At 38.4% G+C, this 21,593-nt stretch overlaps 1 protein-coding gene across 2 annotated transcripts in view; it reads left to right on the top strand.

Annotated features, from left to right (window-relative positions):
* CREB5 (cAMP responsive element binding protein 5) overlaps positions 1-21,593 on the top strand; it is a 308,617-nt gene that overhangs the window by 60,924 nt on the left and 226,100 nt on the right. For both annotated transcript variants that reach the window (XM_089533032.1, XM_089533033.1), the window contains exons 2-4: positions 7,557-7,679; positions 10,933-11,004; positions 12,792-12,885. In XM_089533032.1, coding sequence (XP_089389158.1) covers positions 10,951-11,004; positions 12,792-12,885 — 148 coding nt within the window. In that variant the 5' untranslated portion in view covers positions 7,557-7,679; positions 10,933-10,950. The remainder of the gene's footprint in view (positions 1-7,556; positions 7,680-10,932; positions 11,005-12,791; positions 12,886-21,593) is intronic.

Here is a 21,593-nt window from a genome sequence, read left to right as displayed (position 1 = left end):
AGAAAACCTGCTCATTTGAGATGTGGTGCTGGAGAAGAGTTCTGTGAATACTGTGCCCTGTTAGTAAGACATATAAATGGATTCCAGTGAAAATCAAGACTGAACTCTCCTTAAAATATTATCAAACTGAGGCTGGAGTATTTTGGTCTCAATGTGAGAAGATATGACTTACTAGAAAGGCGATAATGCTTGGTAAGGTGGAGGAGAGTAGGAAAAGAGGAAGACTATTTCAGATGGATAAACTTCATCAGGGTAGCCATGGCCCTGAGTCTGCAATACCTGTGCAGGGCTGTTAATGACAGGGGGACTGGGAGGTCTCCCATTCATAGAGTCACCAGAAGTCAAAGTCAACTTGAAGGCAGTTGACAACAACAAGCGGGATCCAGCATTGCAGTCTAAATGGACCTCATTACCTGTGATATTCTCTCCCCGCCCCCGAGATGATAAAGGGCTGCTGTCTCAGCTGCCCATTATATTGTAAATCATTGTGTTAATAGGTGTCTTATGCTATTTGATATACACAGAGAACAATTTGATATACTGAATGGGTACTGTACATGTACCTAATGTTAGAGATAAACTTTGAACTGGATTGCAGAATAACTCTGTATGTGGCCTTCTCACTTTCTTTTGTAGCATGGCAGCTCTCACATTCTCCATTTCTTGGATGTAGATATCACCCTGTCTCAAAACCTAAAAACATTTTATAGAAGATACCTCATTTTAAATATATAAGCTTCCATTCAATTGTGTTTCCTTATATGGGCAGCATTTACATATAACTGCACACATCTCCATCATTGAGAATTTAAGTTCCAGTGATTGATCATGCTAAGACTGCTAAAACTGTTAAAGGGAACCCCAGATGTGGGGATATTTCTTTTTATCCATTTGGCAATATTTTTATCCAGGAAAAAATGGGTGACAGACCATTTACCATATCAGCATAAACAGCCACAAATGTAATAATGAATCTTGTATGTGTACATGTGGAAATCTTGATGCCGGTCTGTTTTTAAAACAAACACTTCATCTGGATAGAAGGAAAAACACCATACTCCATTTAATTGCAGTGATCCTGAAAATTGATGGGAGGGTTTACTGGGAGAAGCTGGTAACAAAGTTTGTCATTAACTCTTTGTTCACTGTGCTTTGAACTGTGCTTTCTCAGAGAAAGCTAGCCGTGCCAATGGATTAACAAACCATTGCACTTTCGCACTTGAGAAATTAACTGGTTTATGTGGCATGGGTTCTTGTTGACAATGACCCACAACAGATGCATAAGTAGACCATAAAGGTAGTAAGAATGTATGAGCAAGTGGGAGAGCTGAAGTATTTGTTGTGGTGGTGTGCCTTCAAGTTGTTTCCAGCTTACAGTGACTCAAAGGCAAACCTATCATGGGGTTTTCTTGGCAAGATTTGTTCAGAGAAGGTTTGCCTTTGTCTTTCTCTGAGTCTGAGAGTGTGATTTGCACAAGGTTACCCAGTGGGTTTCCAACGCTGAGCGAGGATTCAATCCCTGGTCTTCAGAGTCATAGTCCAATGCTCAAACCACTAGATTACACTGGTTGAAATATACCTGAGGATAAACAAAATGAAAGTTCGGTGTGAAAACGAGAGATATTATAGCACACTCTGCAATATTTCACAGATAAAAGCTGTGATACATGTGGCCAAGCAACACCAGAGTGTGCTGAAGGTGGGAAAAGATATTATTGGGAAAGAACAGACAATCTAAGAGAGGCTCCAGCAGTTTGCTTTTGTCTGAGCTGACTGAGCAAGATGCTTCCCCTGTCTCTCCTCTGCCTCCAGCTGAGTTATGTATTATTTGTTTTCAAGTTTACTATGACTGATGGTGATACTCTCATAGGGTTTTCTGGGTAAATTTTGTTCAGAGAAAGTTTGCCATTGCCTTCTTCTTAGGCTGAAAAAGTGTGACTGGCTCAACAGGTTTCCATGCTTGAGCAGGGATTCAAGTCCTGGTCTCCCAGTCCCACTCAAACCACTACACCCCATGCAAACTGCTTTTATAAACTGAATTTAATTTTCAGAAATTGAAATATGCCAAGGACAAAGGGGAGAACATGAGAAGAGGGAAGAAAGGCTGGGACATTTTAAAAGTAGCTGAAAAAGTGGGAAGACAGAAGTTTATGTTTCCCAAATTGGGGAGGTTGGCGGGTAAGTATTAGGCAGGATCCAGTGATGGATTCCCACTGGCAGAATGGTGGAAACCTGAACAGCAGGGATGGGCAATCCTGTCTTCCCACTTCTGCCTCTGCTTGTGAACCCCCAAACTCTAGACAGCTGGGACAACCTCAATTTTTATGCAACACATAGGACCACATAATGAAGTGAGAGAAAGTTTAATAGCAATTGCCAGTGCAACACTGGATTTAACCCATTGCAGTACTATGTAATTTCGTATACTAAGGTATTCATTACTCATGTATGATAAAGATAAGCAAATGAGCTGTAGTTTGTTTGTTTCAAGGATTAATTTTGATTAATTCAAGTTTAATTTTGGTAATATGAGAGTTCCCTTCTATGAAAATGCTCCATATTTTGGTACAGATGCTGTTCTTCTGCCATAAAAGCAGCAGCATTTCTCTTTTGTCCAGTCTATTTTTCCTTTTTTCAATACCACTGTCCATCGGGAGTGAATGCAATTATTATTCCTTTATTTCAGATATTTTTATATTACCTTTCTAAGTAAAGCCTAAGAGGCAGAGAGGCAGAATACAGAAAATATATATATATATATATATATATATATATATATTATTAAAATAATATTCAAGATAACTACAAAAGTGCAACATTAAAACAGTATTTTTTTAAAAAAACAACAACCAGCATGGAATAAATTCAATAGCTAGTCTCAGAATGGATCCTGTCACTCAGTGTGGTTTACATAGGTATTACCAGTTGATTGAAAGGGTCTACAAGATTCCACTGCAGTTGAGACTAACAGTTAGATTTGGGCCCCAGGTTTTTAAGGACCATTTAAAAGCAGAGAGGAAAGGAGCCATGCACACATCTTGGAGCACAGTACTGCAAATGGATAGGGCTTCCACAGAGTCAGATACCTGGCTTTGTGGAGCAGGGGGTAGATAGGCAGAAAAGGTCACTCAAAAACCTGAGCTAAATCATTTGTGTTATTTCAGAATTCACAGGCAATTCAAGTTTCTCTTTGTGTACCTGTTTTTCCAGCAAACATTTCATAATGTATAGCAGGGAGATGATGCATGACTGAAGATGCATGATAAGCATCTAGTGTTAGAGTTTTTTGTGATGCACTAGACAAGAGAAGCTATACCATTTGAAGAATCCCATAGTCAAGTAGAAATTGGGCCTGGCACATGGACTTTCAAGGAAAGATCAGAATTTCGGTAACTAGATTCCTGCCTGTTTCATACTCATGGTTCTTTTCCTGTACATACTGTGGGGATTTTGCATTCCACTAAAACTTTCTTTATGTGCATTTCTCTGTGGAAAACAAGCAGGATTGCAGTGAATATTTCACAAAGCTGGGTCTCTAACCTGTACTACAATTAGGCCATCTCTCTGTGTTTTTTTTAGAAAGGGTTAATCACAAGGCTGAAAACTCCACAGCATTCAGTCAGTTTGGAACTGAAGGCTGAAATGTCACTTTTGAAACAGGGTCAGGAAGGTCGCACAGCTGCAAATAATAATAGCTCGATGAAAATCAGATTCTGACTGCAGCCTACTTCAAGAATAACATTGGAACAGGAAACAGGCCGGCATGATAGTCTTTCCAGTAAAGCCGTATAAATTTTTTCAGATACTTTATTTTTTGTTTGTTATTTTATGCAAAGACTTAAAAGTTCAGTTATTTCACACCATTCCTCTCCAGCAGGTGTGCAATGAAGAAATGGTGTTTATCTGAAATAAAAGAAGGGTAATAGGTAAATTGGGGGTGGATTGGTGTTAAAAATGAGGAGCAGTCATGTTTATGGAGTGTATTTTCATTACTTTCTTTTCCAGAGCTTTTATGTGCTCTTAGTATCGTTATTCAAAAACCCATGCACATTTAGTTCAAAAGAACAAAGAACAAAATAAAACTTTAACATAAACTAGGATTTTTTTAGGAGAATGCTGAAAAAATAAACTTTTTTCTTATTTAAACTTTTAAATTATTCACTTATTTTCAGGTTATTTGCATGGGATTATAATAAACTGGTTACTTCAGTTTCAATGTTTGGCAATGTAATAATTGCAAACATGTCTACATTTGTATTTGCAACCACGTTGCAATGGTAATCAGGCAGCAGGTAGATATGGACATTCCAATGACTTTTACTCAACAGTTCATCAATGCTTTTGAATGTGTGCTTTGTTGTATGTGGAGGATTCATATGCACAAGTTTATTTGGATTTTATTTCCTATAAATTCAAATCTCTATATTAAACACTAGCAAAAGCATACTTGGCACTGCATAGGTAGCTAATATTCCAAAAGAGGATCCGGGGGCTCTCATTTCCCCATCCCCCATGTTCTTTAACTCCATATTACTTCCAAGAGCTGTTTCCTATTTTCTGTTCTCTTTTAAACTTAACAGCAGTGCCTTCTCCTGTTTTCCTGCCCTTTCCCCTATCTCACCAGTCTTAGGAGCAATACCTCAAAATGACTTACTAGCTCAATTGTACTTAGTACTGTCTGGATCATACCTAACATTCCCAAAGGGGTCCACAAGGCCTCCTAATTTCCCTTTCCTTTTGTCAGGACAGGCTACACCAATGCAGAGGGCTTCTTCATATCTGCAACCTGCCAGTTTTACTCTTTACATGCTCACAACAAAACAATAAACTTTGACAGACGCTGTTCTCTACATTAAAGTTCTTTTCTACTTTCATAGCATGTTCATGACTATGTTAACTCTAACAGAAACTGGCACCATCTAGTATGCATAGTTCTTGTTCAATCCACTTTAAATATTGAAACTGTGATTTGTCTCTATGTAAATGCCATAACTTTACTTATTTACTCAGGAATAAATAGATTCAATAGGACATTCAACAGCAGGCGTGGGAACTTCAGACATTGTTGGACTGCAGTTCCCATCAACTTTAGCCAACATAACCAGTGAAAAGGAAGTATGTGTGTTGTGCTCAACAGTATGTGAAGGTCCACACTTACTGTCAAATGAGATCTACCTTTGATCGTGGCCTCTTGAGTTTTGTGGATTTCGGTGTAGATTTTTTGTGATATTTATAACAATTTTCTTGTCCCCTCTGAAAAATAATGGTTTAGACACATTGATATCCCATTGAGAAAATTGCAGGCTACTGCAAGATTAGTATGTAAATTTGGATTCTTTGTTTAAAAATATTTCTGCAAACAATTGGAGGAGGAGTTCTGCAAAAAAAAAAAAAAAAAAAAAAGGATTTTTTGGGGAAAAACCACAACCCAACCCCCCACAGTTGTTTGTCACCAAAACACTACTTCATTCAATTTTTTGGTTGTGTTTTAAAGTGATAGTTTTGTACATAAAGCAAAAAGATTTTGCAAGCTAATTTGCAACCTTTTTCAGAAAAAGTGTCAACTTCCAAAAACATAATTGAAAATTGGGCAAACATTTTTCCAATCTTACCCAACAGGGTGTAAATATCTGAGAAAAGTAATACGTGAGAAAATACTACTTGTTCTTGCATCCAAGAATAAAATGAGATTTCCCCCGCCCCCGCCCGCCCCGTGTTGTATCTGCTAGTGTTTAAATTGCAGTTGTGCAAAATGGGACTTCTGAAACCCACCCCCTCTCAAAAGAGAAGATAAACCTAAAAGCAAACTGGTTGAATTCACAGGACTCCAAACTCAGAATGTTAAGAGTTAATCACTCAAAACTCCGGGGCTGAAAGAAGAAATCTGTGAGCTGTGGAGTGCCTAGATGCCGTAACCCATGTCACCCAGTGCCGTAACCCAGGGTGTCACCTCCCCCCATTGACTTCCTCCCATTTCACACCATACAGAATCCTTAGTAATGCTTTTTTGCACTAATGTTACTCATCAGTCTTAATTCCCGTATACTACTGAAAGTGTTGCTAACAGTTGTACCATAAACAACTACCATAATTAAAATTAAACCTTCAAATTATAATATCATACACACAGCCTAAATGTATTTACATATACATAGTAAAGATTTGGTTAACGTGATGTTTTTAAAGAAAATTTAAAATGAATATTTTTTTCCATTTTATATTTATTTTATTTTTAAAAGCAATAAAACAAAAGCTATAACAAGTTTTGTAACAAATATAAGAAAATACATTGGCACAATGCTTCCACAGACCCTCTTAAGCTTGGTCACAAATTATACAATATATATTTTTTAAAAAGTTGAATTTTGAAATGTTAATTTAAAACAATTCTGAGTACTCTCCTTTCTCCTCCCATTGAGCTTCACCCCACTCCCACCATCTCTTAAATCACTGTAAAGGGAATGTCACAGCCTGTTTCTGCCAAAAGGTAGGTGTTTGAGGCGAAATGGTGCCACCCTCCCTTAAAGTGTCACCTGGTGTGGTCCGCACCCCCGAGTGACGCCACTGTCTGTGAACACTGGCTTCTTTCACATTCGACTCAAAAAAACACACACTCTCACGTTGTCTCCATCCTGTGCTTAATTTTTGGCAATACATAATTAGTTTGAGAATTGTATTTCTTGTTAAAACTTCACAAGCAAAGGGAAACTAAGGCCTGTTACAGACTGCCAAAATAAAGCTGCTTTGGGTCTCTTTGGAGGCATGCTATTTAAATGATGCATGGGTCCTAAGAGTTCGGAGGTCACGCCAAAGCCACACTCCATTCCTAAGCACTGGAGTGCAGCTTTGGTGCAGCTTCCGGATTCTTAGGATGCATGCATCATTTAAACAGAATACCTCCAAAGAGACCCGAAGCAGCTTTATTTTGGCAGTCTGTAACAGGCCCAACAGCCCGTACAGACAGGCCAAAATAAAGCTGCTTCGGGTCACTTTGGAGGTATACTGTTTAAATGACACATGCATCTCAAGAGACCAGAAGCTGTGTCAAAGCCATGCTCCAATCCTAAGGACTGGAGCCCAACTTTGGCACAGCTTCTGGCCTGCTTCTATGCTTCAGAAAAACTGAGCCAACTATGTTGTTTCATTGACAACCTTCTAGCCTCCTTCATTATCTGCCATATATTTAATTGTAATCTGGATTATTATTTTTTTTAAAAAAATCACTTTTCCAGAGCAGGATAGGCTTCTCTTTTGGACTTCAGCTCCCAAAAGCCTAAAGGAGCATAACCACTGGTCATGCTTTCTGAATGTTTATGGGAGTTGTAGTAAAAAAGACTATATAGTAAACAAGACTGCCAGCTATGACCCCAAAAAGTCTTTCACATTTTCCAACAAGAAAAGCTGAGCTAAGTCTCACTCACAGTTCAATTTCTCTCCAGTATTAGCTACAATATGCATATTCCTCTTCTGGGTGCTGCTTAATAATGCCTCTTTTGATCAAGACTGTCATTTGTGCCCAAGAAAGCTTTTCTCACCACCTTTTCCCTTTTACTTAGGTACTGTCATTAAAGTGACAAAATCTAGCGTTGAAACAGCGTGGGACATTTTGCTTGACACGCCTTGGATTTGAAGCATGTAAGCAAGACAGTCTGGTTGTCCTCTCCCGATAAATGTAAACTGTAAGTTTTTTAATGGATTTTCACTAATACAAAGCATGTTTAAACTTCCTTAAAATATAAAAAGTCATTGTCTGAAGTTTTCATATCTGCCGGATAAGATATTGCCATGAGGTTGTGGTGAATATCCATGTTATATGTTAACATTCAGGGGTAGCTGTGTTGGCCATTTAGCAAATTCAAACAAAAACAGTGATACCTTTATTGGCCAACCGAAATGCACAATATACTTGTTGCAAGCTTTCAAAGCTCCACTGGCTTCTTCATCAGGCAAGATGTTACAAACCAAACAGGAGAAAAATAGAGATGTTAGTAAGATGCCTGCATTCTGTTATTTCTGTTCTTAGTTAAGATAGTATGGAGAGGATATCTTTTGTAGGCTGGCTCCTCCCTTCTGGCCATGTGGAAAATTTTCAAAGTCCAGGAAATTTACAGTCCATTTGCATCTCAACAAGGACTCCTCTCTTGCAATCCAAGCTGTCTCTATTCCTGTGAGGCCACAGGCCTCTCTGTAGGCAGAGGACAATGGATTTCTCAAGAAGCCTCCACGTTTTTGCATCAGGAGTAATTTGGTAGGTGTAGAGGTTGATATGTTATATGTTAGCTAGTGAAATATATATATAATGCTGCCCAACATTAAACAGAAGAAAACTGGGGTGAGCAACATCAAGCCTGGTCAAGATGGCAAAAGTATTAATGAGGAAGAACAGACAAACTAGGGGAAGCTGCAGTGGTTTCCTTTTGCATGAGCCGACTGGGAAGGGCAAGATCCCACCCTTCAACTCCTCTTCCCCATCTGCTGAGTTGATCCAAACATATCATTTTCTCTCTGGGACTCTACAGGAGCATTGCTTTATTGATAAAAACAAATTATAGGGCTACCTCACCCTACACCAAACAAAACCAGACATAGTCTTACAGCCAATTGTTCCCCGAATACTCCAAATTTACCCATACCTGCATAAATATGTCAATCTATTTCCAAGGAAGATCACTCTTTATAAATAAACAGTAAAAATATTAACTGTAACTAACTTGAGTCATCATGGTGATAATCAGAGTTTGGTAAGTAATTTTTAAAAGTAACTTATCCCATGACTCATTATGGTGTTTAAAATGTGAACTGTTGTCATTATTGTACTGTTGAAAAAGTAATGAGTTACATTACTTGCTCTTTTTCTGTTCTTTGTCATTCCTTTAAAAAAAGATTAATAAGAAAGAGCTTAAAATCTGTAAAATCCCTGTAAAAATGCCCTTCAATGTTATTTTAGAAAATAACTAGAATACATTGCACTTTGTTTCCATGTGTAACATTACTTTAGAAAGAATAAACCAGATCAGTCAGATGCAAATGAGATAGCAGAGCAGCTGATTTGTGGCATCTTGAATCAGCACAACTTCTTGTATTTATTTGTGTTGCATTTAAATTATTATTATTATTATTATTATTATTATTATTATTATTATTATTATTATTATTTTACTCCCAGAGTGGGATACTTATAATATTTTTAGGCTTCCAGTAACAAAACAACAATATTTTGGGTATTATGCAATTTTACTTAGAGAAGAAGGACCACTTTTGCTATGCCATTTCAGGCAGCAAAGTATCTGAAACTGGTCCTGCAACACTGGAGCAAGTTTACTCATGCCATTGGATTGTCAAAACTACTTCTCATGCAAAGTCCCAGATATTTACAAGCTTGAATATAGCTTTGTCATTGCATAACTTTATAATATCCTCTTCCTCATTTGATGACAAAATAAAAGGTTTTATTATTGGCTGATGGATGGTGAGGAATACACTGATAGCTTCCTATTCTACTGACATGTCTATATTCAAAGCTTTTTTGCAGACAGATCACATTTGTTAACTGTGGCTCTGCATAGTTCACAGGTCTTCTGTCTAATGCTGTGCTTTTAGAACACAGTCGCGAATTTTTTGGACACTCAGGGTAGTTTGCATATGGTGAGAATGAAATATTTCCTCATAAAGTTTATCAGTTATCATCATGATTCTGGAACTTAAAAAGTTACTTTATTGTATGGCAACTTCAAGAATTTCACAGTTATAGTCCAAAACAGTAACTTTTCAATGATCAACCTGATTCCCTGTGAATTGTGCTGTCAGAAAGTCACGGGCATCTACTTGATTTTTTTTGGTACACTATCCCCACTTTTCTGTTCAATTCATATTTTCAGAAGTGAAGTTCTTCCACCCATTTGGTTTCCTTGGGAAGGTGGTCATTGAAAGTGCATGTCACTTCATAATATTTTAGTTTATTTGCAAATATACAAATTTAATCTAGGTGAAAGTACATTTTAAACCCTCCAACAGACAGCCAAATGGAGTTCAGATCTCCAGAGGATGAAAGAGACCCCAAATATTGAAACATGGTTTAATTTACAGAGCCCGTATTAATCTCTATGTCTCAGACTAGTTTCTCTTGTTTCTTTTTATTTAGTCTTACCTGATCCTTTCCTTAAAACAAAACTGGGAATGGATAATATCTTTTCTTGGGACCACTAAAGTGTTAAAGGCTTTTGTAATATTTGCGATACTGTAGCATTTTGTAACTCTTTAGTAATTCCAGTAAAAAGTTATTTCCTATTTCTGATTTTTGTTTTAATCTTCTGGATCCAACAGCTACTTTGTTTTTTTATTTAATTGAAAGATACTTTTAGTTTTAGTAAAGCAACTGCTCAGAAAGTGCATGTCGATGAGTATCCCATGTGAAAATGGTGAAAAGATAAAAATAAAATGAAAAAAGAGCAACAGTAAGTCCTCAAAACTGTCATCTAAATACCTAAAATCATAAAGAAAAATTATGACTAAAAATGCAAAAGGTTAAATTGATTAATGATATTTCTGAACAGCAGAAATGATGTTATCTAATAGCAACACTGAGGGTAATTCCTCTCCAAACTAAATTTCTTTTGACAAGCTATTTCTGTCTTGTTTTAAAGCACATTTGCTTTGGAAAGACATGAGCAGACAATAGGATTTTGGCACTATTAAGAATTATGAAGGTGGGAGAAACAAAGTTTTCTGTGTGTTTCCTTCCCCTAGTGAATGCCTTCCCCCAAATGTATCTTGAAACTCCACCCATCATCCCCAGGCAGCATTTTTCAATATATCTGAGGGCAACAGGTGGGGAAGGATTGACCTATACCTTCCATATTGTATGAAGTTATGCGTGACTGTATATTTATGGATTCCTTCCGCCCCCCCCCCCCCTTTCCTTTTAACATGTAGATTTATGAGAAATCAAAGATGAATTTGGAGCAGGAGAGGCCTTTTGTCTGCAGTGCCCCAGGCTGCTCGCAGGTGAGTTGAATCAGCAGGAATGTAAACCAAGTCTAGCTGTAGCATAATATTTTCTTACTTATTAACATGTATCTGATAATAGGTTATAATTTTATTATAGTGTTTTTTAAAAACTCTTCTCAATCCACCACCCCATCAGAATACAAATGGAACACTTTAATGTCGCTGAAAATGTCTTCCAGACAGTCTGAAAAGGTTACCTTCTTGTAATGCAAGTCCCAGAAACTCCCAGCAAGCATAGCTACTAGCTGGCTGAGGGATTCTGGAAATCCTAGTCCCAAACAGTAACATTTTCAGTCTCTGCTTCTAGCATTTTCTATTTAACTCCTCACATTCAAACCCCAAACATTGATATATTCCTTTATTTTATAAAAATTGTTTCATTATATGGAGGAGAACCCTTATATTGCAACTACACATATGTTTTGAGACTTGTGGTGCTTGCTGGTGGACACCTATTTTGAGAGAAAAGTTTCCAACTTCATGTCCTAGCATCTCAGGTTTATTTTTAAAGACAGGATCAGGTGGTAATCTAGGAAATGCCTCTTTCTGAGGCTCTGCAAAGTTGACATCATTCAGAGGAAACAACAGTGTAGTGTTGTGGTTTGAATGTTGAATTACAACTCTGGAGAACAAGATCTGAATCCCTACTCAGTCAAGAAAGCCCACTGGGTGACCTTGGGTAGATTACATATTCTCAGCCTCAGAAAACCCTGAGAAAGGTTAACCTTAGGATCACCATAAGTCAGAACACAACAACAACAAACAACAATGACTTTTATACAAATTACATTGTATAAAACATTTTTCAGTTTTCCATTGAACAGTTTTATATTCTTGCCTGAGAATAGGTTCACATGTGTGCATTCATTATTTGATGATGACTGTGGATGTGCAGAGAAGCTATCACAAATAGAACATCCACTATATTTCATAGTCATCTCAAACACTGTGCTTTTTCAATTATTTGGTTAATCTGAGCATTGTAAGTGATGTGCATGCATGTGCTGGCAGGGCTTAGTATCTTGTAGTGGCTCTGTAGTGGATCTCTTCTGTTGTCCACATTGGATTTCTTTAATGGGATAATTGCTTTTTGACTACGATATTTACAAGTCTCCAACAATCATGGCCAGATACAGTCCCAGAAAGTTTTCCTGAATCTTTGCTCTATGATGTACACTGTGAGTATTGGCCTCTGCAATCTGTTAAGACCATCCTAACCTGTTATATTAGATCCACAGATCTATGCTTATCATTTTGTTCCAGGACTGTTACTCAGATGAATTATTATGGAATAAAACAGCAAATGTATCTGATCCAAAGTAATTGTTGAGAATATTATATTGGTGTTTGTGAAGAAAGACTGCAAAATAAACTGTCTTGTGTTTACAACCATTAAGGGGCAACTCACAAAATAGAATATGATATCTATATATGATTATAGAATATCTATGCACATTTGTATTTCTAGAAATGCACAGATAATAGATACAGAGCCAAAAAAAAGGTCTCCATCACAACAAAAGTAACTCAAAGAATGCTCTGTTATGTTTCTTTATCATCATCATTATAGAAAAATGTGTTCCCTTCAAGTTCAAGACTTAAATAATGAATGAAGATTCCTTTTACCTTTACTTACTTGTATCATTACATTCCACCCATCTCTACATTGCATCCATGCCATCTTAATGGCTGGAATAGTTTTAAAGAATTAAAAAGTCATGCTCATTCATCATAAAATATATTTCAGAAATGATTCCTCTTTTTCTTCTGGTTTTGCCCAACAGCGTTTTCCAACAGAAGATCATTTGATGATTCACAGGCACAAACATGAAATGACTTTGAAGTTTCCTTCACTTAAAACAGATAACATGCTGTCAGGTAAGAAGACCAGAGTACGAAAAGCAGTCATCTGGCCAGCTTTGTTGCTGGTGTAGATGAATGTAGTTGCACTCAATGGTTGTTGTCTTGTGCATACAGAAAATCTTCATATCATGCTTCACAATGTGGCCAATTTCCATTCTCTTATTCATGTCTACAAAAACTGAAGTAGACAAAATAGTAGTAATTTGATGTGTGCTAAAATAATTTAACAATGGTGAAAATATACTTGGCTCTCCTCTGTATAAGTTGGTGATTTGATAATTAGTTATGTGTTTTTTATTGTTAATGTTTGTTTAAAAGTAAACTGAAGTGGTTGGCTGGGAAAGGAGTCCTGAGTCCTTTCCCCTTCTGCCTTTCTTCTATCAAAAATCTCATTTCTCAGCTGTATTCTACCCATCCTGCAAGAAAAAAGGAACTCTTTCACCTCCATCTGTGCAAGTTTCCCAATGTATTCTATAGCCTTTGCAGCTATGTTGTATAACATGAAACATTTGGAAACAAATAATTAATAACCGAATTCCAGATGTATTTCCTGTGGAGCAAATAAGGCCATAGGGGTAAGGTCAAGTTTCATAAAGTGATGCAAGATGCAGAGAGAATGTTTGGGGGGGGGGTGTTGGAATTACATAAAATCTCCTGGACCATTACGGCTAGGGGTTCTGGGAATTGTAGTAACTCTTGCAAGTTCTGTGTGCATCAGTCTGAAACCCACTTGGATGTGGCAAAGAAAGTGCATCTGGAAGCCCTTCTGTTTTAAGGTGCACATGGAAAATTCTGGGGAGGGGGCAGAAGTTATGTGTGAGAATGACACTACAGAATCATCTGGTGCTTTTCTCAGGAGTAGTTCTGTCTTTCATTTTCAAATTGTGCCTTAGCAGCAATGGGATTGCCAGGTGTATTTCACGTTTTGTGCAGAAAAACCTGAGTATATCATACTGAGAACTGTTCGTTGGATGAAGATAAAGGATATAAAGAACTGTTGCTCTTTTTAAAAATAAATAAATAAAATAGAACTATTGCTCTTCTACTGCTTGGCAGTAGCAGGATCACTCACAGGTATAGTACTCTAGTGACAGAATTCCTTTCTGAAAAAATCAGTTACCATAAGGCAAAAGAAGGAGGCATCAGATCACATATAAACGTGGAAGCCAAGCAAAGTAAGCACTGGTTAGTACATGGATGGAAGACCACCAAAGAATACCAAGTGCTGTACGCTATATTTCAGAAGAAGGAAGTGACAAAACCACATCTGAATATTCCTTGCCTAAGAAAATCCTATGACATGCATGGAATCACGATTGGCCAACAGGTGGTTTAAAGACACTTGCACACCCAAGTCAAAGCAACATTCCCCCCCATAACTTTAAAATGTTCATGACACTTTGAGATATATATATATATATATATATATATATATATATATATATATGTGGCAGCTTCAGGATGTAAAATTACAGTCCTGAATCCAAACAAATATATGAGGCAATATTGCAAATTTCCATCTTGTTCAATCCAGTGTATTTACACCATGTTTTAATCCAGGGACAAGCATATGGCCACCCAGGGGTGTTTTTGCAGTTCTTGACTTCTTCAGATTCTACATCCAAACTTTTTTTGATGTCAAAAAGGTATAAAAATAACCATCCAGGATATACAGTTCACCTTTTAAACTGCTCTGTTTCACATTAAAAATAGTAGTTTAGTGTTCTAGAGGGATATTTGTGGTAGTTCATGTGGCTCTGGCTGTGTTTAGCATTAAAAATAGTAGGTTGGTATCCTGGAGGGATATTTGTGGTAGTTCATGTGGCCCTGGAGGCTCCATGGGACAAAAAATAAACCCCAGACCCACCACAGTTGCCCACCTCCAGTTTTAACATTTGAACACTTGAAAATAGGAAATTTCCCCTAAAAAATATTTAAACCAGGTGCTTAAGATAAGCTTTCTCTCCCAAAACTGGCTTAAAGTTCATATCTAATCTTGTGGGTTAGCGATGAAGCAAAACATGCTGAGTGATACATGCTGAACCCTACAGCTAAGGCCCAAACTGGGACTTCTCATGTCTTGCATGTGAATGACACGATCCACCCAAAAGGAGATTGGGAATTTTTTGTCTATTATTTCTTAGAGCAGCTGGGCCCTTTGCTGGTCTACATGTCAAGTTTAAAATATGATGGCAGTTGCAACAACAGGTGGAGGTGGTATTAGTGAGAACCTACCAGGTTGACAATATACCACAGCAGGAGTCTCCATACTTACCATATATATTCAACTATAAGTTGACCTCATGTGTATGTCGAGGGCAGATTTTGGGGCCAAAATGATGAGTTTTGATATGACCCATGGATAAGTCGAGGTAAAACTCAGGGGCATGTAACAAAGGATGTAAAAAGCAAAGCAACAGAAAACAATGCCAAAGAACAAAACCTCTCATTTGTTCTTGTGGGTAGCCTTTTTTCCAGTGTACATTGCAGGGACTGTGTTTCTAATCTAGATTGGACCCAGGCATAACTCTTTGTGCTCATGCTAATGGCTGCATGGATGAGACAGTAAAGCGGAGCCAGTACTTCCAAGACAGATAAGTTGACCCAGGTGTTTTGGGTCAATTTTTTAACCTAAATATCTAGACTTATACATGAGTATATACAGTAAGTTCCAATCCTAAGCACACTCAAAGAGCTGAAGCACTGTTAAATTTTGTAGGCATTATTTCAAAATTAAATACACTTAGGTTTAGACTGTACATTTGAAAAGCAATTTTTAAACAAGGAATTAGCTTCCTAGTACCAACCATACTGCCTCAGAAGGGTAAACAGATGGAAAATCTGGTGGCACCAGGTCAGTCTAATTTAAGAGCAGGTTAGCCAGCCTGTAATTTAGGATGCATTCATTTCTTTCCAATTTCATTTCAACAATTGCTTTTTCTTCTGACTGAAAGATACTGGGGGGAAAGACATTTCATCACCCACTTAATCCCCCAGGCAATCTAAATACCTTTAACGTAAATAGTTTATTATGAGATCTCATAATGAAATACAGAAATGATATACGAGTGAGAGAGGCTTTTCCCTTTGGACATGATTTCCACTTAGACATTCATCTTTCTCAGACACTCTTTCGTATTTTTGATAAAAGTTATTTCATGTTACCTGTTAACTGCAAAGACAGAGTTACCCGTTAGCAAGCCTAGATACATTTATTTTTGAAAATGTAGAGAAACCTCCATTTTTCATTTACCATGCATCAGCTACTACTGAGGTATAATGCCCTCTTTCCACTATTACACACCAACTACTTTTAGAACTACAAAGCAAACAGCACAGTTCACCAAGCAAAACAAAGTTCACTAAGAAATCAGAGAAAAGCAGTTTTTAAGTTCCCTACAGAAAATCAAAGACAAAATGCATTTTTTTTACACAATCATGGTAAAGGTCTCTTCCATGAGAATCTGTTAATTCTTCCATATCATAGTGAATCCTTCCACAAGCCACCCCATGTGTTGGGCTATAACTTTCAAAACCTCACAGAGAACCAAGTTAGGAAATTCTGCTACAGAACCATGCCAGCATTGACTGCAGTGCTTGCAAAGGCTACATGGTTTCCTTGGTTGCATTTTGTCTAGTTTGCTCAGTTAAACTAAGAGTCTATTGCCCTCTTTCTTCATTCAAAGGAACCAGGTCCCTAAGGCCTCATCCTTACCATGGACTGAAACTCCCTCATTATCAAATCAAAGGGCTCTTGAATATTCTTTTCCTCAGTGTGAATAAAAACACAGTTTGTGACAGAGGTCTCCTTATAGAACAGACATGAAAATCCTCCCTCTTATCTGTGTCCCCTCAGGGACCATGTGGCAGCTAGGTCAAACACATAGGTGGCTAAACAAAAACTATCATGGCCATAGAAAACACACACACGCACGCACACACACGCACACATATACACATTATCCCTTGTATTCACACACGCGCACACATACCAGCCATTTTTCCATGACCTGTTCATTCACTTCCATACATATTTATACTCACATGAATAGCTCCAGAAATTTTAGTTAAAAAATTGACCCAAGAATCTGTATTGACTTATCCACAGGTCAATGTAAGCACTGTACTTGACTCTTATTTTAAAAAAGGAACCATCTCCTAGTGAAAGGCAAGAGTGTAATCTGTTCTGAAAGCACTGACATCCCTCTGCTCTCTTATCCATCCAGCCTTTAGTGTGAGTACAGTTATGCCAGCTGGAATTTTGTAAGTTCTTTGGCATTGATTTCCTTTGGTTCATCTTTTGGATTCTTTGTTACATAGCCCTAGGTTTTACCCTGATCCACAGGTAATCTCAAAATCCATAATTTTGTCCCCCAAACTTGCCCTCGATTTATACATGCAGTTGCCTTATAGTTGAGTATATACATTAATTTGCCAGTGAAATCTGTATTTAGCAAGACTCTCATTTGCTTCTATGGCATCTTTCCCCTAATGTAAGCAGAAGATACAAAGTGGAGCATCTGGATTGGCATCTCCCTGTGGGGGGGACTTGACCCTATGAAACTCCTAGTCTAGTCCCAATCTGTAGCAGGTCTTAGGGGCTCTGCAGTTTGCACTGGGGAAAATTATTATTATTATTATTATTATTATTATTATTATTATTAAGCTTTATTTATATAGCGCTGTAAATTTACACAGCACTGTACTTAAAATCTTTTAATTAGACGGTTCCCTGCCCTCAGGCTTACACTCTAAGAAGACACGACACAAAAAGAGAAGGGAGTGGGGGGGGAGGGGATCAGTCCAGCATTCTTCTCTCCCTCTGAAGCCTGGACCAAGGCAAAATATCTCATTTGTTCTTGTGGGTAGCCTTTTTCCCAGTGTACATTGCAGAGACTGTGTTTCTAATCTAGATTGGACCCAGTATATATGGGATCTGGCAATCTTCGTTCCTTTCTCTGCCTCTGCGATCACAGTCTTGATTGAGCCTCTTGCATCGATGCATTGCATTTGGAACCCCCCTCTCCAAATGTAGACATTGCATCATTTTCTTCTGTGTTTTCACTTGTGCAGTGAAGTGAGCAGCTGAGGTCCATAACAAAAGGATATGCTTTGCCAAAACTGCTCCTAATGCTGACACTGCAGAAGGCTTTTTAAACAGCTATTTGCTTATGTTTCAGCTTAGGAGAAAGTGGCTGAGTACATGACAGCCTGTGGGAGTGAGCTTAAGGTCAGAGGCACTGCTTGGAAACATTAACTTTTTTAAAAAATTCCAAAATCCTCTAGTCAGCATGGCCAGTGATGGATTTATCACTGGATTTCCAGTTGCCTGCCTTGTTTAGAAATATAAACCATGTTGATGTGGTACCATTATGTTGCATATTTTCCTTCCCTTCCAGTAGCAGCCAATGACATAGAAACCCACTCCTGGATCCAACTGATGTAGTAAAGTGCTCCACAGTGGGGGAGATGACCTCCCACAAATAAGCTGTTTTCAGTGCCACCCCCATAACAACCATGACAGCTCTCAGTGCTTTGGCTTTCTAGCATTTCTTTGGCAATGTTCCATTAATATTACTCAGTAAGGATGAGAAGAATGTGATGTCCTTCATGAACAATGTGTGTGGTACACGGTTGATGGGAGTTTTCAGAAGATGCAGCTTTTGTAATTGCTTACATGGACAAGTGGAAACTTGTTTCCCTTGCTGCTGGGAGAATTTCATGCAGCCATTTCTGTAATAAAGCACATTTCCCCAAAATGTTTAGTGTAGATACATGTTATATGTGCTCCAAGTTCCTACTACAAGAAAGCCCTTCCTCTCCAAGATCATAATCATCAACACTAAAATTTACTGAAGTTAGACATGAGTGTTTATTGTTTTGGATTAACTGTGCAGCAAGACAGTCTTGCCATACATGTACCATTATCTACATTCTCTTCACAACACTTACATTTCTAGTCCCCCTCCTTGTGCTGGGGCACAAGGGCAAAAAAAATCCAGCTGCCTGGGACACAGATTGTCTAATACACTTGAGTAATGATGTGAGAAGTCAGTGGAAATAAAAACTTTGTTAAAATAAAAAAGGGAAAAGAAAGTGAGAGAGATCCAAACCCTTCTGTGGTATGATAGGCAGCCTTTGTTTCAGCACTCTTTTTACTTCTGTTACTCTCATTTTGTTATCATTGCATGGAAGTAAAATACAGCTAATATATAACTGCAGTGGAGCTCTCCAGCTGAACAAGCCAAATTCCTGTTATTAAATGTACAACAGACTAAACAGTTTTGTTAAATATCAGGCATCAAATTACATCCTTTGGATCTGAGCTTGTCACATATCTGCACTGTAGATTAATCACATTTGTTATGGTTTAGTTTTAGAGGCTTTGAATTTTTTTTTAAAAAAATGCTTTCTTTTGCTATTCCTGGGTACTGTTTTTATGTTGTCATTGCCAACCAATATTATCATTTATGTTTAAAAAAAAGTGTGGTCTGACAAATAATATTTTAAAATCCATCTTCTGGTTTAACAAATCTGGTGTTTAGTTCAAATAATGCAGTACATTTCCTCTATAGTATGCTTTCCAAAGCTACTGTTGAAAGCAATTCATTCAGCATAGAGTTTATTTCTTTGGAGTAATAGTTCTGCAATTCCAAGTACCTTTTGAAAAATACAGTATGGCATACTCTTTAACCCCCAGTGCTTTTGTTCTGTTTTTGATTTTACATTTCCTCTCCCAGTGGTCCTCAAATTGGTGGGCCATGGACCGGTGACAATCCTGAGTCATTGGTTGGTTGTCCCTAATGAATTTCCATGAAAGAAAGAAACAGTTATAGCTAATGGACACAGATGTAGTGCTAGGACCTTGGCACATTGGAAAAAAATAATTGTTGATCCCCCATGTGAGGTAGCCTGAGAAACACTGCCTTAACCCATTATGAGCAGCTAGCAAAGTCACTATACATAAAAGGTTCTGGAACCACTGGGGCACATAGACAATCTGAACCCATAAGGTGCTTGAAATTTTAGAGTGGAGTTTTTATAGCAGTCTTTAAATTAGGGCAGAGTTGCTTATATTCTGTAAAAGGCAGAAAATGGGATAACATCAGTTTTATCATTGTCATCATCACTGTCATCATCAACAACAATTATAGAATCATAGAATCATAAATGAAAAGAGATTCCACCTCAACATTAGGAGGAACTTCCTGACAGTAGGGGCTGTTCGACAGTGGTACACACTCCCTCAGAGTGTAGTGGAATCTCCTTCCTTGGAAGTCTTTAAATAGAGGCTGGATGACCATCTGTCGGGGATGCTTTGATTGAGATTTCCTGCATGGCAGAATGGGGCTGGAATGGGTGGTCCTTGCTGTCTCTTCCAACTCTGTGATTCTATGTTTACCATATAATATCACAGTCACATTTCTCACACATCCATGATGCGTCATTCAGCACTACGGCACATGTCTTGAAATCATGTTTCTGTCCCGCACAGAATAAAAGACAACAAAATAAAATGTATTACTTCACCACATTGTTTTAATCTACTGTAAACAAAATTGTGTCCCATACCTCAAAGGAAGACTGAAATCCACTGCAAAACTGGTCCTGGCAAGGGGAACAGATTGCCTTTACCACAAGGCATTCTGGGGATCCCTTGTTGCTTCTCCTGTTTTATAATCTCTTTAGTCTCACTGGCTGGGATGGTGGTCTTCTGGTGTCACTGCTTATCTTTCTAATGCCAGAACTGTAAAGTACGCAGTAGGCTATCTTGGCAGTGGGTTCATCTTATTATTGTGGAGGGCAGTAAGGACTACTTGTTTGCATGGAAATGAGGGAGTGGGGCGGGTTATAGACCGCCACTTTGAGGCGGTCTGCCCCCGCCGTTTGCTCCATAAGGGAGCCGTCGCAGCCACACCGCACGGCTCCCTTATGGAGCAAAAAAGAAGCTCCAAAATGGAGCTTCTTTCTGCGGCGCCTCTGTGACGTCGCGAGGCACCAGGGGCGCATTCGCGACGTCACAGGCGCCGCGACACATTCGGACGCACAGCGTCCGATACGTAAAAATGGCGCCGGCCGTGTTGAACGGCCGGTGCCATATTGTACGGACAGAGTCCGTATTAGACCCAGGGGCGTCTAGAAGAGACGCCCCTTTTTTAAAATGGGACGTCCTGCGGACGTCCTAAGTGCCGGTTTGTAACCGGCCTGACTCTGTATTTTAGTGAGAACCTTAAAGGAACAATGCAATGTAATGGGATCTATCTTCTGGACTCCAGCATGGATTCACCATCTCACTGGAAATTAACAGCTGTGGCTGTGGGGGTGGTAGTGGTAAAAATCCATAACCCAGATGTTCTCCTCACAACACAAATGTTGCACACGTGGTCTTTTTCTGCTCCTTCCCTGTCTGCTTCCACATACAATGCATTCATATGAACACTAACAACTTAAAATAAATTAATAACAGTGTTTTAAAAGATTTTGAAAAGGGATCTCATAACACATTTGAGACTAACTGTGCAAAATAAGTTGTAGCACAAGTTTTATAGACTTGGGGATTTGACAGACAGCCCCAAAGGAGCAGTTTCCTGCTGACCTTTTCAGTGCCAGATCAGGATCATGGCAACTGCACGCTGTGCCCCAATCTGGCATGTTGCTAGCTCTAAAAAGAATGTTTCTTTTAGAGCCAGCAAAAAACTGCCCTTATCACTGCAGTGGTGGCT

Source organism: Sceloporus occidentalis, unplaced genomic scaffold (assembly GCF_023333645.1).
Source record: "Sceloporus occidentalis isolate IW3139 unplaced genomic scaffold, rSceOcc1.0.p SCAF_7, whole genome shotgun sequence".
Lineage (NCBI taxonomy): Eukaryota > Metazoa > Chordata > Lepidosauria > Squamata > Phrynosomatidae > Sceloporus > Sceloporus occidentalis.
This window is presented reverse-complemented; position numbering and strand designations above follow the sequence as displayed.